This window comes from Pelmatolapia mariae, linkage group LG1 (assembly GCF_036321145.2).
Source record: "Pelmatolapia mariae isolate MD_Pm_ZW linkage group LG1, Pm_UMD_F_2, whole genome shotgun sequence".
NCBI classification, from domain to species: domain Eukaryota; kingdom Metazoa; phylum Chordata; class Actinopteri; order Cichliformes; family Cichlidae; genus Pelmatolapia; species Pelmatolapia mariae.
The window spans coordinates 4794973-4813351 of NC_086227.1; the positions used below are offsets into that span (position 1 = coordinate 4794973).

Below are 18379 nucleotides of genomic sequence, written 5' to 3' on the forward strand. Positions count from 1 at the left end.
AGGTTTAATTTTAGTAGAAAAGAAAAAATGTTATACAAATGTATTCATTATCAACATTCTATTCTATGCTTTCCAAAAACACAGTACCAGTACAATAAAAAAAAAAAGTTAAATAAATATGGGAATCATTTTAAAACTTTTATTGTAAAAATGCAATCTTTGTGTGGTTGACCAAAGTAGGTATTGCAAAATTTAATAGAAAACTGGATTGTAATAGATACATTTAAGAAGGGAAAATAATTAACTTAAATCTGAAAAACATCTAAACCTGGCCATGTGTTCATACTGAAGTTGTTTTCAGACATAAATACAGCTCTGAATCTTCAATCTTTCAGCTCCCTGCTTCTTCCCTGATTTCTGTTTTTGTTATGCCTCCTGCATTCCATATGCTGTCTTAACACTATCCTAAACTGGTTTTTATTCGGCTATTCCTAATGTATTTTGCATGTAAGAAAGGTAAAATTGTGGAACTTGATTCTCCTGATATTCTCCAGATTTTATGTTTAAAAATAGCTTTAAACAAATTTACAGCACGATTTTGCAGAGGTGCTCTGTGTAAGAGTCTGTTTTGCTCACATGAGGCATGTTTCAAACTCAAATTCTGTTGCATATAGTCAGAGCTTTTTAAGTTTCAAAATCTGAAAACAATGTTTAAGTGTAGCTTTCTTGTCTAAATTTTATGGACTGTCGTGGAGGGCAACAGTTGTGCTGTGTTACTTAATGCATGTATATGTGATATGTTTGGTTCGATGGACTTTTTTGATAAGCAAAACACAAAGTCTATTTCAGGATTATTCTCCTGTACTGAGAGTAGTGAATACGAGTCAGCACACAGTCTTTGACCAGCAGATGTTCTCTGGTTGAGATAAGGATCTAGACCCTCCGTTCTTGTCATACTTCTTATCAGCCACCAGTGATCCGGCAGGCTTGTGCCTTTGTTCAACTTCATCCTGTGTTGAGCTGCTTTCGTCCCCATCTTCCTCTTCATTGTCACTTCTTTCATCTTTGGTTAGCTGAATGAAATGATTACAGTAAAAATACAGAATGAAAAACATGATGGGAAAATCAACAGAAAAGGAGACTGTATTTAGAAAATGCAACAAGCCGCCAAAGAGGACAAAATGTCTACTTGAAAGCAGATTTGAAATCTGAGATGCAGCAGAGAACTCTGGGTGGCAGTTTGGGTTCCTTTCAATGTAAAACACAAAGCTTTGTTGAGCATTTTGAAGCCTGAACATTAACATTTTGCTCATCACAATGCAGGTTTTTCAACAATGTAGTGACATATTTGGACGAAATGATGCTTTTTAAAGTTATCACGTAAGAGTGATCTGCATTTATAGGATGCAAAGAACCACATACCTGCTATTTAAAAGATCCATTTTTGCTAGGCGTGTGTTGGTTTGAGTTACTAACTAACCTTTTGAACCATGTTTGTGGTATGTTTGGAGTATTTCAGTGAAAATTGCATGTTTTATTAGCTTTCTTACATCACTGGGAAACTAGGTCAGTAAGGTACTTAAAAACTACTTGATGGTCTGGCCTTTACCTGAGTTCTTGAAGGCTCTGGATGTTGTAGGGCTGTCTTGGTTGACATGCCTCTGCAACATCGCAGAGTTCGTTCATTAGTCAAACTTTGAACGCAGGGTACATGTTTTAATTCTGGTTGGGGAACATTAGGCCAGCTCTTTATCATCTCAAGGACGTTCGAGGTTATGGAGTTTGCCCACCCAGTCCACATGTATTTTATGGCCCTCTGAGTATCCTGTGGGTGTTCTTTAGGAGTGTGGGGTGTCTGGTCTGTTGCAATGAGCCAGTCAATCCCTGTACACCCATTACAGGTAAACATTAAAGAGAGACGTGGATAAATACTGTCACAGCAGACTTACTGTGCCAAACATAAATTTCCTGATCATGCGTAGAATGAGGTAGGCCCAGAAAATGTGCAGACAAAGCAGGACCACCAGCATTGTGTTGAAGAAGTAGTAGCCAAAGAAGGCAGGGTAATAGAGAACAGGGTAAACCCAAGTACAGTGGATCAGCCTGAAACACAAACATATCAAAAATGTAAAAATCTGTTACATACTAAATGTAATACATTTACATTCATTTGTACATTCATCTGCTTGAGTATGAATGTACAAAGACAAATAAACTTCGTTCACTGGTTACTTTAGACTTAGGCTACGTCCACACGTACCCGGGTATTTTTGAAAACGGAGATTTTTCTATGCGTTTGCACCTTTCGTCCACACGTAAACGGCGTTTTCGGTCACTGAAAACGGAGATTTTAAAAAACGCCTGCCAGGGTGGAGATTTTGGAAAACTCCGTTTTTGCATTTACGTGTGGACGAGGAAAACGGAGAAAACGCAGCATCAAAGGTGTGCGCCATTTTTGACGTCACACTGTGCGCCACGTTATTGTTTCGGTGAAATTAATTTCTACAATACTGTTACTGTTAATTGTACTCTCTGCAGTGTTTAAAAGCTTACATATACACACACAGTTACTGTCCCTCTACACAGCGTTTTCCTTCATTTTTGCATTTACGTGTGGACGGGATTATTTTTTAAAACGAAAACGGGAAATCTCCGTTTTCAAAAATACCCGTGTACGTGTGGACGTAGCCTTAATTTGAAGAAAAAAACACACAACTTAAGTCTTATTTATCGGCTTACCAAAATGGAAAGATGATCAGTCGTGTTACCATAAACACTATGGCAAACAAAACAAAGAGAGTTTTGCAGGTTTTCTCCCATTTGGCATAGTTGAATAATTTGGCAGACTAAAAGAAAAATGAGTTTTACCATTAATTAACAACACACATATACACACAGCAGGTTTTATGTAGGATAAAGACCCTACAATACTAGAGACAAAGTGCCAACAATAAGTTGACCTGCATGAGAAGGCACTTGGTGACAGCGAAGGAAAAACTCCCTTTTAACAGGAAGAAACCTCTGGTAGAACCAAGGTTCAGGGTCAGCCATCTCCCACGACTGGTGGAGAGTGAAAAGGGTTCAGTGAAGAAGAAACACTTCCATCATATTCTAGAGCTCAAATATTTTTTTTTTTATATGTGGCACACCACAAAGTAACAGAAACCGGTATTGGCACTTTGCATGTTTTATCTGTTTTCTGACAATTCACAAGAGAAAACTTCAAAAAATGTATTTTTGAAAAATATCACCATGTGGTCATTGTTCAGAATATGTTACTGCTTAGGTGAGGTCTCATTTTTACCCACGCTGCTCGTTTTCGAGTTAAGATTCCTTTTGTGTCACAACTATTTTCATTTATCTGCAATACCAGGTGGATTTATTTTGAACTGTAAGCAGTGTCCAGTTACTAAAGGTTAATCTATACCTTCTAACTAATGACATTTGCAATCCCCACATGTTAGAAAAAAACAGACAAACATGTGGCCGAGACTGACCTCTAGGAAAACATCGGAAGCATCGTGGATAAGCATAACCAGTGTTCCTACACGGATGTAGTTGGCACACCAGGAAAAGGATAAGAGGACCAGAGTGGCCAAGTGGTGGATGATTTGCTCCTTAAAGTCCTGATGGAGATAAGAAACACACACAAACACACAAAGAAAACTCCAATCAACACAGAGAGTACTGTCAGTTTCATCACATGTTGTACATGGTACATGTTGTTAAATGACAGAAGGACATAAAGCAAAGGAAAGAGAGAGAGAAAAATAGAGAAAGTCATGATGCAGAAAACAGCGCTGACTCTGCCAAGTTAAAATAAATAAATAAATAAACATTTCTCACGTTATTTACACTTTTCATAATAGTGGAACAAGTTTCAGAATGTATCAATTATAATAATACCATTAAATATAAAAAAATACCATAAAAGACAGGAAGAATTTTTTTTCCATTTCCTGCATTCTAATAGTTATCTTTGTACACTCCAACAGAATCTAATTATCAGGAGGCAAGGTTATTATCGTTAACGAAAACTAACGAAATAACGAAAACCAGAAGTGAAAAAACATTTTTGTTAACAGAAATAAAAATAAAAACAAAACTTTGCAAAAAAATGAAAACTAACTAAAACTTTAATGAGTGTTCACAAAACTAACTAAAATTAACTGAATTTATAGCGAAAATGTGTTTAGTTTTCATTGATGTGTGTGTGTCATACAATAGTCTAGGGTGAAAATGAAGTGTAGTTTCCAGGTTTTTTTCTTGCTGTGTCTCATTATGCCAGCAGGTGGCAAGTACGTTAGTCGAGTCGTCTGTGTCGCTGCTCCGTCCCACGCTGAATCATGTCAGCAAAAGTCGGGAGAAATCGCCAGAGTCCAATTTCAGATTACTTTGAATATGATTGTGTTTTAGATAAAGCAAGTGTCTTGTAGTGGAAAGAGACAAATTATGCGGGACATTTCTAAAGGGAAAAAAATCCCACAAACCTTAAAGTGCACTTGAAAAGCTCGCACAAGAAGGCTAACCTAGCTTACCTTGAGAAGGTAAGGGAGCACGCCCAACCCTCATCCCTAGAAACAGAAGCTAACCCCAGGCAAGGCAGCGTGATGCATCCTAAGACAACTCCACAAAAAACATTAATGCAGTGCTTCCAACAGCAACCCGATGGCTGGTTGGTCAATTCGCAGCAACATCACAAGTGAGAGGAAGCGTTGGTGAATATGTTTATTGAGACTGGGATATCTACACAACTGTGTGAGTCAATTGCCTTTAAAAAGTTTAGCAATTCACTTGAACCAAAATTACGAACACCTGGTGCTGCAAAAGTTAATCTCATTGGGGCCAAGATATATCTTTTATAGTTGCCTGGTATCAATGGTTGTTCATCTGCCCTATTTTTTTTATTTATTTATTTATTTATTTTTTTTTTTTTAAAGAACCCATAGGTTCCCCATAGGTGGGAATGTGAGTTGTCTGTCTCTGTGTGTTAGCCCTGCGACAGACTGGCAACCTATCCAGGGTGCAGGGTATGGTAGCTGGAATAGCAACATACCCAAGGATAAGCAGAAGAGCATGACTGATATGATGAAACTGTGATTTTGTTACCCTTATTATTGCAAACACGACTAAAACTATAACTGAAACTAATCAAAACTAAACTTAAACTAAGGATTTTCCAAAAAAATAAAAACTAAACTAAACTAGCAAACAAATGGTAAAAACTAATTAAAACTGATATAAATTTGAAAATCTGAAGTCAAAACTAAATAAAAATAAAAACTAATGAAAATTGCAAAACTATTAAAACCTTGTCAGGAGGTTTCATGTATTAGAAAGAAATGGAAACTTCTTCACATGCCTGATCACAATAGGTTAAACATGTTTTGTTTTGTTTTTTTTATCTTTCTCTACAACAGGTAGCATTGATAAGACAACTCATATGTCTTCAGAAGGGCTATAGTGTGTACTGGAAAGAAAGGGACCAAGCACCGAGTCTTAAAGGTAATAAAATTAGATTGAATAGATGCTTGGACTGTTTTCTTTGCCATGTTTCTATGACTGATCAGTTAAAGTAGCTCTGCACCCAAAATGCCAAGATTATATCAGTCCATCAGTGTGGCTGGATATCTGTTCTCACCAAGCCTGCTGTTTCTATGAAGGATAGCATTTTATTTTCAGTTGAAGTAAACTCTTTAAAATGCAGACCGTAAGACACAGAAAGTAAGGTTTAATTGTTTGTTTAGCTTTCATGTATGCCCACTCTCTTCTGTAAGATTTTCCTTTCTCTCACTATCATTTCTTAGAACTAAGTATCTTCATTTTGTACAGATAACGATTCAAATAATTCCATTAGAATGTCAGTTAAACATCTGGAATATTGATTTGGTCACTAAGGTAGTAAATGGGGTTGTTAATCAGTTTTAGCTTCTTCGGTTTCGAGAGGAGCAACAATGAGACAACCTCCAAAACAATTCAATTCAATAAAACTTTATTGATCCCGAAGGTTGACCCCGAAGGAAATTGGGTAAACAATGGTATTACAAGTGGAGGCTACTGACATTTTTCCCTCCACATCTGTTCTGATTGTGTTTTCACTGCTACTTCCTTTTGGCTAGGATAAGTATCACTACTGGTAGCATGACGCAATACCTGGACCCTACAGAGGTTGCACAGATATTTCAACTCATCCAGGATGGCTCATCAATATGTACCATTGGCAGAAGGTTTGCTGTATCTCCTAGCAAAGTCTCAAGAGAGGCGATACTAGGAGACAGGCTGTTACTCTAGGAGCCCTGGACAGGGCCGTAGAAGGTCTTCAACCATCAGGAGGTCCAGTATCTGCTCTTTTGTGCAAGGAACACGAAGAGCATTGCCAGAGTCCAAGAAAATGACCCCCAGCAGGCCACTTGTGTGTGTCTCTTACCAGCACTGTTGGGGAGTAACGGAATACATGTACCGCCGTTACGTATTTAAAATACAAAATATGAGTAACTGTATTCCGTTACAGTTACCGTTTAAAAAGGTGGTATTTAGAATACAGTTACTTTGTTGAAATAAATGGATTACATGGCGGTATTTTCCTGTTTCATCTTGTGGTGAGTCAGGACTGTTTGGGTTTTGTTTGACAGCTATGTTCTGTTGTTCCAGGCGGCAGTCTGCGACTGTGTGTTTCCTGGGTGAGAGAGCGCCTTTTTGTTGTTGTGCTAAGCTAAAAGGCAGAATGCTACTGGCATAGCCCTAAAGAATGTAGCCTCATGGGCAGTGTAGTCCGTGCTGCAGGGAGAATGGACTGCCATACCCGTTATGTGTCTGTGAGCGAGGGAGGGAGAAAAAGGAAAAGTACGAGCTGTCATCAAGCAGAAACGGGAGCTGGATGCATGTAAATATAATAATAACCACTGCAGCCAAGAAGAGTGCCTGACGAGCCCAGCTGTAAGTAAGCTATTAAGACTCGACTGTACACTGTGTACGTGTTTTCCTCCGGAAACAATAAGTTCAGTTGGAGCAGCTTTCAACGCCTCTCTCTGTCTCTCGCTAGCAAACTTGACTCCCATGCTTGCCTGACCTAAGTCCAATAGAACACCTCTGGGGCATTATGTTTCAGTTTATCCAACACTGCCAGGTTGCACCTCATGGAGGAGCTGAGTGATACCCAGGTATGGGTGAGGTCTTCTGGTTAGGTCTGTCTTCTAGTAAAACAGGTGTTCGAAAAGGAGCGGGAAGAAATAACACTTATATACTCCCACCCTCTTCACATATTTAAAATTCAGTCACGTAGCTGCGTAGCTGCTTCCTGAGTATATGTAATACATTATATAACAATGATAACTTATCACACTAGAAATATCTATATTGAAAACACCTCTTGTAGCTTAATGCTGCTCTCATCCCCGTACTGCATAAAAACCATATCTTTATACACTGATTTAAATTTGTGGATATTTGGACATTGCTTGTGCTTAGCCCCTAAGCCATTCCACAATTTAACCCCACACACAGACACACAAAAACTTTTCCTAGTAGTTCTCACCACATGCACTTCAAATCATAGCCCCACTGCAGAGAGAGAAATGTAATATATAAAACTGTAACAATAAAACTGAGTGTAAGGCAGACAAGACAAGAGACTATCAGAATAAAACAGGAAACTAACAATGAGACAGAGAGTGACACACGTGAACTTGAGACACAAAGAAAAGATTGACTACAAAGGAGACGCTGATGGCAAGACACATGGATGAGATTAGGAATAACAAAAACCAGAAACTAGAAATAAACGCAGACCCAATAGAGAAAACTAAACTATACAGAGTTAGCACTTAAGTCATCTCTTAGATGCAGCAGAAAGAATCACGAGTCCACAACAAACTCAAAGATCCAGAGACGCAGGAATCTTAACACTGAGTACCACTTTGAGTTGCTGCAATTAAATGTTGGGAAATGGACTAGCCTGCCGCTACCGCTTTTTCAATTTGATTCTCTGCTTTTGAATTCAGGTGTCTGTAGGCTGATCATTTTAATTTCCATCAAACAATATAGCATCCTTTCCAACAAATTACCCAGTCTATATGAGTACGAGTCTGCTGTGTTTTCAAAGTCTTCATTTATTTTCTTGAGCAGTATGTATAATTGCATATCTATTGTTGAGATCCAAATATTAATATTAACCTGAAGTTTCTAAAAAATAATATTACCTTTTTTCAGAACACGAATACTCTTTCACATATTTAGAAATGGTTAAAATTTTACATTACATATTGTGTAAAGAAAAAAAGAAAGCAGATGAATGAATTGAATTGAGGTCTCTAAGAACCACTACTTACCTTTCTCTTGACATCAAAAGCAACACTGAAGAGAAGACAGCCATAGAAACTCATCTCCAAGATATAATACCAGTACTGAGACTCTAGCATGGTCTGCAGACAGGGAGACAAAGAGACAGATTCCAGAAGACAGGGCAAAATTATAAATTATAGTTATGCAGACAAAAGGTTTGCCCCATAAGGTTCTATTTTTTTTCCTAGACCTTATAGCTAAACATAAACTCCAGAGGAATCTATTGTTTACACCAATTTGCAGCTTTCCACGTGAATGCTAGTATAGCTTGATGCTTCCACTAAACACTGAAAGAAAAGGAAATCTGAGTACTAGTAATTAAAGTCCCACGTGGCAAGAAACATGCCAGGTTTACAATCCTTTCACACATTAAAGTATAGTCCTGTTTTTTCAGTTTGTACTGATTGCAAAAATAAATAAATGTATCGTCTGCTTTGTCTGAATGTCTGCTGAACTTCACATCTGTAGTGGTGTACGGAAGAGAAATTACAAAAATTGTGTGATGCCCAAAAATCTATGGACCTAACCTGATGTTAGACGGAGATCTATAAGTAACGTGGGATGGATGATTGGATAATTGGGTCCATCATCCAATTGGATGATGGATAATTGTTATAATTCTGAGTTCTTTTTTTTCTGAGTTTTTTTTTTTTTTTCAGTATTGCCCTTGCCTGTGTTTTCCGTATGTTTCCTCAGTGGTGTTGTGGTTTTCTGTGTTTTTGCTCTTGATGATTGATTGATGATTATGGCATGTGGGAGAGTATGCAACAAACCTGCTTGGGAAAACCTGTCCATACTTCCCTAGTATCATAAAGCCATTCTTTCTGCAGAAAAAAAGGTATTATATTTGTACAGGTAATAAAAAAAATATAGAAGAGCTGTGAAATGTTAAGTTATAAAGAGCTGTTCAGACAAAAGCCTAATGAGTAAAGAGACTTAATCATTTAACCATTGCTGCCTCGAGTTGGAAAAATGTTGAAATGATTATGTTACTTACATCATGCAGTGCTACCATTCCTCCAATAAATGCAGACAGGTAGAAAACAAATCGCCAGCTGTTGGAACACAATAAAGTTGTTGTTAATATCAGAATAATCGCAAATACACACACTCACAAAAGCAAAGCGTAGTAACCTGGCCTCTGTGAATTTCTTCAGAACTCCAGGGCGGTCCTGTCTGCGTCTTCTTCTAAACCAGCGCTCCACTTGTCTCGTGGACAGACTGCTTTTCTTAGACAACCCATCAATGTCAACCTGGTATTGAATACACAGACACAAAAACACATGCAGATTTGTTTACATATGTGTATCGTGTATGTGCTTAAATGTATATCTCTAGCCCACTCTCGTTTCAGGTACATAAATAATGTAGTTTTGTCAAAACTGCAGGAATCTCTCAGGCACATTTGCAAACAAACTCTGGAAAGTGTGGAGTCACACTTCAGGCTGTTGAAGGTAATTAAAGAGCAGTGCAGAAATATATCCACAAGCTTTGAGACATCCTTGACTTTCACTGCGAGAAACAGTAGCTTGCAGTCAGCAGAACTCCAGAAATGTATCAATGTAATTTGTCGTGATTTGGTAATCCGTTAATAATGTACAGTGTTGGGGAGTAACGGAATACATGTACCGCCGTTACGTATTTAAAATACAAAATATGAGTAACTGTATTCCGTTACAGTTACCGTTTAAAAAGGTGGTATTTAGAATACAGTTACTTTGTTGAAATAAATGGATTACATGGCGGTATTTTCCTGTTTCATATTGTGGCGGGTCAGGACTGTTTGGGTTTTGTTTGACAGCTATGTTCTGTTGTTCCAGGCGGCAGCGTTACGGTTGCCATGGTGACGCTCTCTCTCTCTGCGACTGTGTGTTTCCTGGGTGAGAGAGCGCCTTTTTGTTGTTGTTGCTGTGCTAAGCTAATAGGCAGAATGCTACAGGCATAGCCCTAAAGAATGTAGCTTTATGGGCAGTGTAGTCCGTGCTGCAGGAAGAATGGACTGCCATACCCGTTATGTGTCTGTGAGCGCGAGGAGGGAGAAAAAGGAGAGTTGAAAACTACGAGTTGTCACCGAGCAGAAACGGGAGATGGAAGCATGTAAATATAATAGTAACCACTGCAGCCAAAAAGAGTGCCTGACGAGCCCAGTTGTAAGTAAGCTATTAAGACTCGACTGTACACTGTGTTCGTGTTTTCCTCCGAAACAATAAGTTCCGTTGGAGCAGCCTTTCAACGCCTCTCTTTGTCTCTCGCTAGCAAAGTTGACCCACACAACAAAGTAAAGCTATTTTTCAGCTACGAGCCCGACACGGAATCCGCCGTATTAGCCAGAGGTCCCTTTACTACAGTTCGGAGCCGCGGACCTTCAGTAATAATAATAAATCACACAGCAATACTACTTTCATGTAGTTGTAAAAAGCATGATAATATATTAAGTAATCCAAAGTATTCAGAATACGTTACTCTCGTTGAGTAACGTAACGGAATACGTTACAAAATACATTTTGGGGCATGTATTCTGTAATCTGTAGTGGAATACATTTTAAAAGTAACCTTCCCAACACTGATAATGTACATCACTTATGGAAAATGTGCATGTCCGCTGACTCAAACCAGTACAGTTTAAAACAAATATGTTATATTTGTACATTTGTTTATAATGAAGGTGGCACAGTGGTGGAGTGGTACACACTGCAGCAAGAAAGTCTATGGTCCAGATCCAGTCTGGTCTCATGTTCCCACTCTCTACGGGAACGTGAGATTGCATCAAAAACATGCATCAAGAGGGAGCGGTGGTTGGTTGGTAGGTAGCTAGGTAGATGGATACTTTATTGAACACAAACACATATACAGTGGTCCCTCGCTATAACGCGGTTCACCTTTCACGGTCTCACTGTTTCGCGGATTTTTTTGTGCAATTTTGCATGCTTTTCTTTTTTCTTTTCTTTTCTTTCTTTTTTTTTGTACAGTGCATTGTGTTCTGCGTCCTGACTGGCTGTAGACAATTGTCAATCAATCTCGTGCCGTGTCTCCTGTGGCTGGATTTTGCACCGTCAAAGCCTCCTAACTAAAATACAGTAAATAGCTGTGGAGCAGTGGTGAACTATCCCAAAATAAGTGAAATAAATAAATAACTGTAGTGCAATGACAGTCTAACCACCAGAATTGTACGACCAGCAAAAATGAACAGTCCTTGGGTGTGAATGGGCAAGGTTGTGAAGGGGCCCATTAGTCCACCTTACCCCTGCGCCTGAGTGTTGCATTATATAGATGTATAGTCCTTGGAACAAAGGACTTCCTTAGCATGTCTGTAGAGTGACAAGAGTCAGCCACTGAACAAGCTTCTCTGCTTGTTGAAGATTAATTGTTGATCATTGTCCATGATGGACAGTAGCTTGTTCAGGGTCCTTTTCCCTGCCACCAATGTAAAGAGCCAGCTTTCTTCACAGCTTGTCCAGCTTGTCTGTTGGCATCTCTCTTTCGGATGCTGCCTCACCAGGACACCAGCGCACAGAAGAGAACACTGGTGATGACTGACTGGTAAAATATAAACAAGAATTTGCTGCAGATGGTAAAGAACCCCAATTTCCTCAGGAAGTTCAGCCAGCCCTTTTTTGTAGAGTATATCTATGTTCACTAACCAGTCCAGTTTGGTATCCAGATAGAGTCCCAGGTACCTGTAGGTACTGACAAATTCCAATTGATACAGGTAGTGCAGAAGGCCTAGCCCTGTGGAAGTCTACCTTACGTCAGTTTACAAAGTCCTCAATCAAGCTCCTATACTCTCCCTCCTGTCCATCCATGATATACCCAACTATAGCTGTGTTATTAGAAAACTTCTCCATGTGACATGTTGCAGAGGTGTTGCTGAAGTCGGCCATGTACAGGGCAAAAAGGACAGGAGAGAGCACTGAGAGAGCATTTTTAGGTCACCAGTGCTGCTGACCACAGTCTCTGAGGTGCACTCAAAATACTAACAAGATAAAAAGCTAAAAGTGACTAACTAGGATGGGGCTATTGTGAATGACAAACACGGCAAGGTGAAGAAAAGGGTGCTAACTATGACTGAGATGTATACTGAAGAAAGTGAAGCTAACAAAGATGGCTGGGGCTAATGCTAGCAAAAAGGAATGAAATGGAAGAGAACGTCAATATTAACGTATCAATTTAAGGCGATACCTATGGAAATTAGGGAATCAGAAAAGAAAACGTGCAACAGTTTGAAGAAGTTAAGGTCAAAGTGTGCAAAACCAGTGCAAGACTCAAGGAAGCAGAGGGTCATATTTTGAAGATGGAGGAGCAGATTCAAACAATGGAGGATGCTGTTACGGAGCTATTAAAACTACAATCCAAACTCAAGTGACAAATCACCGAACAAGAAGGATAAAGTTGGGAATGAAGAGAAAAGCGCTCCCACTACTCGGTCCATTACTGCACACTTTCTGAGTTATGAGACAAGAGAAATGTGTAATATTTAGAACTATTGCCTTGTCTTAATTGAGATGCAAGGAGTAGTGGTTCATGTGCAGTGTGGAAGAATTGTGCGAGGAGGACTTCTAATCCGCGGGCCCACTCCAAAGTGCGTGGGTGACCCCCTTAAAGACTTATTACATCAGGTCTTACAGACCTGAAAAACCTGTTTTATTTTCTTATTATCTGTTTGATTGTTATCTTGTTAACTGTGGTTCTGAGCAGCACTGTTTGGACAAGCGGTTGTTATGTTTATTTTGACAACAATATTCCATCTTAAAAATGGCAAACACTGTTAACATCCTTTCCTTTAATGTAAATAGAATAGTCAGCCCACAAAAAAGGTCCAACATACTGTTTAAGGTAAAGAAAGAAATGGTTCATGCAGCCCTTCTACAGCAGACGCATTTGTCAGATAAAGAACACAAAAAACTAGAACAAGGTTTTTATTAGTATGCCTATTCATTATCACAGAAATCTGGGCACTGTAGAGAGTTTGCAATTTTAATATCACGACAGATCTGTTTTGAATATTTATTTGATATAAGGGATAGGGAGATCCGATATGTGTTGGTAAAATGGAGAACTGATGGTTTTCCACCGACTACCCTCAATATATAAGCAACTACCAGGAGTGACTGGGCTTTCTATAAGCACGTTTGAGCTGATGACATCTGAAACTGAAGGAATGTTGATATGTGGAGGGGACATGAATATAAGGCTATCCAAATTAGAAATTTCTAAAGCACATATATAGTACAGCAAAAATGGAAATTAAATTGTATTATTATAATATGTATTATTGACATCTGGAGAGATGCTAATCCTTCTGGGTGGGACTACACACATTTCTCGGCTCCCCACTCTACATACTAGAGAACTGATTATTTTTTCACATTTAGTAAGGACCAACATAAAGTTGAAGCTTGCGACATTGGCAGAATTGACCTATCAGATCACTCTCCCATATACCTATCTATACGTGTAAACGAAATTCGCAAATCAACAACTGGAGACTTAATTCTAGCATCTTGAATTATTCAAACATTAAGGAGAAATTTTAAAAAGAAATTGATCCATACTTTCAAGAAAATGACAAGGGGGATGTGACACCGTCCATGGGGCAAAATTATTGCCTAAACTTCCCTGATTAAAAAGCAGAAAAAAGAGAAACTTGGAGAATTACAATTAGATCTCAAGGAATTAGTTTAAAAAGTTTAAGGAAAAAGTTTATTTTCCTTAATCAAATTTATTAAAATAAATAAAGTGGTTAGCTTTTAAGCAAAGAAAGCACCAAGCGAATAGTACCGTCCATAAAATAAAGCACCCTAAAACTGGCATTACACATAATGATATTATTGAAATACAGCAGAGTTTTGAAACATACTATAAAGATCTGTACTCCCAGCCTGACCTAAATAACGGTATGTCCCAATTCATAGGCTGCATCCTTCGGAGGCCGCGTTTGAGGGCCGATTACATCACAGCCACGCGGCGAAGGCTGTCCCAATTCAGAGGCTGCTCCAAATGCGTCCTTCATATCCCTGGATTTGAAGGAATGGTGGGTGTATGCTTCGTGACCAAATCTATCCCAGAATTCATAGCACGCCACAACCAATTCCAATTTCCAACAATGGTGGCAGCTACTTAGTTTTAATATTACTCTTTTTCCTCTTTCTGGGTCACAAAATAAATTTTTAAGATATTTCAGGCGAGAATGCAGCTGTGTAAACTTCAAATATCTGCTCAGTTTTTCAAGACATATTTGCAGAAGTGCTCCAACATTTTCAGAGACGTCTGTTACCAGCTCGATAGCTAGCCAGGGGTTCAAGGCTCACTAGAGCCGGCGAAAACACCGGACTCCCGGCACATCCTTTTCAGACTTCCCGCAGTCTTTCGCTACTGGGGTTAAACATGATATATAAGTCACTTAGAAAACTTAAAAATTTTATTGTTTGTCTTTTTTCAGTGTTTTATTTGTTCCTGAGTAAATCGGTTTGGCTAAGATTAAAGTTATAGTTTTCATAAAGCTGAATAAACGTCAAACAGAAAACTGATTAAACAGAAATGTGAGATGGTCAAGAATTTACTCCAATGTCCTGTTATATATTAGCGAGCGGGGAGCAGACGGCTGAGTTTATTAAACTGGTGATGCAAATCTGAAGGCTAGACCGTCCCATTTCACAGCCTCGCATTTCCGGCCTTCTCGGTCTTCGAAGGAGCTGGCCCATGTAGACCATGAAGGCCGGTTCCTCCGAAGGATGCCGCCTAGGAATTGGGACATAGCTAACGATCACTGATCACTGGTGAATTGTATAAGGCCTACAGGGAGGAATTAACTCCTAGACTGAAGGCAGTGTGTAACTGGGTCCTTAAACGAGGGGAGGTTCCCCCTTCATAGGAAGAAGCGACCATTTCTGTCATTCCAAAGGAGGGAAAATATAAATTGAACTGTAGCCATTATCGACCAATATCAGTATTAAACCTTGATTATAAAATATACATTTACATAATAGCCAAATGACTTGATAATATCATACCCAAATGTATTGATCTTGACCAAACTGGGTTTATCCATCAGAGGTAGACCCAAGACAGTATTAGAGGACTCTCCACATCATACCATCCATCACTTCTCTACCACTTATCCTTTTCAGGGTCGCGGGGGAGCTGGAGCTGTCTTAGGGCGAGAGCCAGGGTACATCCTTTTTGACAAGCTTTTGACATAGAAGACATAGAAGAACGAGCCATGGATGGCAAATTAAAGTTGCATCTGAAGACCCTGATAATCCCTGGATAAAATTAGCTTTTAAGATTTGGAATGAGGTGTGCAGAGAGAACAAACAAACAAGGCTGAAATGATGTTAAGATGGTGTGCTTTTGATACAGAGTTTCTACCTAACTGTAATGACACAAGATTTCGAGAATGGACATTTGAGGGGCTTCTTTTCTTATTTTACATTCAACCATTTCTTTCACAAATTCAAGTTTTCAAACTCTTCCAACGTCTCCCTCTCTATATCTATATGTCTCTGAGCTACTGTGCTGGAATATCATAAAAATGGCGGGTAAAAACAGACACAAAACTCGTGTCTTCAACCCAAATACAGCCATGGTGCAATGTGCCGAGGGGTACACGCAGTGTTGGGAAGGTTACTTTTAAAATGTATTCCATTACAGATTACAGAATACATGCCCCAAAATGTATTCTGTAACGTATTCCGTTACGTTACTCAATGAGAGTAACGTATTCTGAATACTTTGGATTACTTAATATATTATCGTGCTTTTTACAACTACGTGAATGTACTATTGCTGTGATTTATTACTGTTACTGAAGGTCCGCGGCTCCGAACCATAGTAAAGGGACCTCTGGCTAATACGGCGGATTCTGTGTCGGGCTCGTAGCTGAAAAATAGCTTTACTTTGTTGTGTGGGTCAACTTTGCTTGCGAGAGACAAAGAGAGGCGTTGAAAGGCTGCTCCAACTGAACTTATTGTTTCGGAGGAAAACACGAACACAGTGTACAGTCGAGTCTTAATAACGTACTTACAACTGGGCTCGTCAGGCACTCTTCTTGGCTGCAGTGGTTATTATTATATTTACATGCTTCCAGCTCCCGTTTTTGCTCGATGACAACTCGTACTTTTCCACTCGCCTTTTTCTCCCTCCTCGCTCTCAAAGACACATAACAAGTATGACAGTCCATTCTCCCTGCAGCACGGACTACACTGCCCATGATGCTTCATTCTTTAGAGCTATAGCTGTAGCATTCTGCCTATTAGCTTAGCACAACAACAACAACAAAAAGGCCTCTCTCACCCAGGAAACACGCAGAGAGAGAGCGTCACCCTGTAACCATGGCAATCGTAACGCTGCCGCCTGGAACAACAGACCATAGCTGTCAAACAAAACCCAAACAGTCCTGACCCGCCACAACATGAAACAGGAAAGTACCGCCGTGTAATCCATTTATTTCAACAAAGTAACTGTATTCTAAATACCACCTTTTTAAACGGTAACTGTAACGGAATACAGTTACTCATATTTTGTATTTTAAATACGTAACGGCGGTACATGTATTCCGTTACTCCCCAACACTGGGTACACGACTGGCTGATGTGCCACAAACATTTGACTGTGGTCATTTTTAGGTCATAGTTCACAGATGCTACTGATTCTTTGAAAGATGAAAGCAGCAATTACTCTGAACCGAGGAAAAAGCAGGCCTTCACAGTAGATTATTAAATGAAAGAAACAGACATTATCAGTACAGTGCAGTGAAATGTAGCTTGCTCTGGATGAAACTATGAATACACAGAGAAAAAGAATAATGTTAAACATGTTAAACGGGCAAATTGTGGAACATAACAAAATGGGAACTGCTAAACTCTGTGTAATAAATGACATACTACATTATGTCGAGATTTTTTTTGTCAAGATGTTTCTATTTTTTCAGACCTAACAATACCAAAGGTAAACAACATTAAAATTTTGATTGTCAGGACTAAAGGTGTGTGACTCGGTTTACCTGAGCAGGATTTCGACATTGAGTAGTATAGTAGAATTCCAAGATAGAATTTTCCTCAGCTTTCAGATAGACTCTCTGTTTGATTCCAGCAGAAACTGCAAGTGGTGTTGCTATCCATCTGAAGTACCATAAACACAAGCAAAATGAAATTCAGCACATGATGGAAAATGACATTTTAAGGAGAACAGGTTTATTTAGCTGTTACTGTGTCTGTAGCCAGGGCTACGCTTTGTTTGTTAGGCCTGTGGCTGCAACATTTGCTTGTTTGTTTTGTTCTCTTTGTTTTTATGTGTGTGTGCAGTAGCGATTGTGCTGGTTGGTTGTGCTGGGATCAAATCTATCAGAGCCACACTCCAGGTTAAAGCTGAATTTTTCCATAGCAACACAAAATGAACACTAGTAGCAACTGCCCAATCAGAACAATAACTATGTCCAGCCACAGTCACAACCAGGAAGACTGGTTACAATTGTGCTTACTACCAGCAACCACAGTTGATGGTTCACAATGAACGATTAATGAAAAGCAAGTAAGTGAAGTGTTAACCCACCAGCACCCACTCCTCTACTGGAGTAGGGTTAGGTGGTTTAAGTGCACAATTTGGAGCTTACCTTTCAAACAGGTATCTGATGAGTAAAAAGGCTAAGGCATAGGGGAGAGTCACATAAAGATGGGAGGCTTTGGCATAGACCCGGCCCTCTTTGTCTTCCAGGTCAGCCCATGTTAGGCCCACAGGCAACCACAGACTCTCTGACCAGAAGCATTCATACAGTGTGTCAAACATCCCTCCTCCCTAAGGGAGCCAAAAGGTTATACAAACAAAAGAGAGGCAAAGGTCATGATATTAGTAGTCATGCAGTACTGGAATCAGTCTTTTGAGATACACACACACACACACACACACACATATATGTATATATATATATATATATATATATATATATATATATATATATATATATATATATATATATATATATATATATATATATACACATATATATATATATATATACACATATATATATATACATATATATATACATATATATATATATATATATATATATATATATATAGATAGATAGATAGATAGATAG

At 39.0% G+C, this 18379-nt stretch overlaps 1 protein-coding gene across 1 annotated transcript; it reads right to left on the bottom strand.

The window, feature by feature from the left end:
• Positions 1-824: 824 nt before the first annotated feature.
• cers3a (ceramide synthase 3a) lies at positions 825-18063 on the bottom strand. Its single transcript, XM_063469360.1, has 10 exons — positions 17891-18063; positions 17282-17399; positions 9415-9533; positions 9278-9335; positions 9054-9104; positions 8268-8360; positions 3438-3566; positions 2680-2786; positions 1890-2043; positions 825-1013 (listed from the first exon to the last, which is right to left on the bottom strand). The coding sequence occupies exons 1-10, from the start codon at positions 18061-18063 to the stop codon at positions 825-827; spliced, it is 1191 nt and encodes a 396-aa protein (XP_063325430.1).
• Positions 18064-18379: the final 316 nt, after the last annotated feature.

What these genes read in the sequence shown, in the direction of transcription:
- cers3a (XM_063469360.1), bottom strand. Translation starts at nt 18,063, where the DNA reads ATGTTTGACACACTGTATGAATGCTTCTGGTCAGAGAGTCTGTGGTTG. An exon ending in CTTCCGATGTTTTCCTAGAG is followed by an intron (nt 2,787 to 3,437) that starts GTCAGTCTCGGC and finishes TTTTTCTTTTAG; the next exon opens with TCTGCCAAATTATTCAACTA. An exon ending in CTGATCATCTTTCCATTTTG is followed by an intron (nt 2,044 to 2,679) that starts GTAAGCCGATAA and finishes TTTGTGTTTCAG; the next exon opens with GCTGATCCACTGTACTTGGG.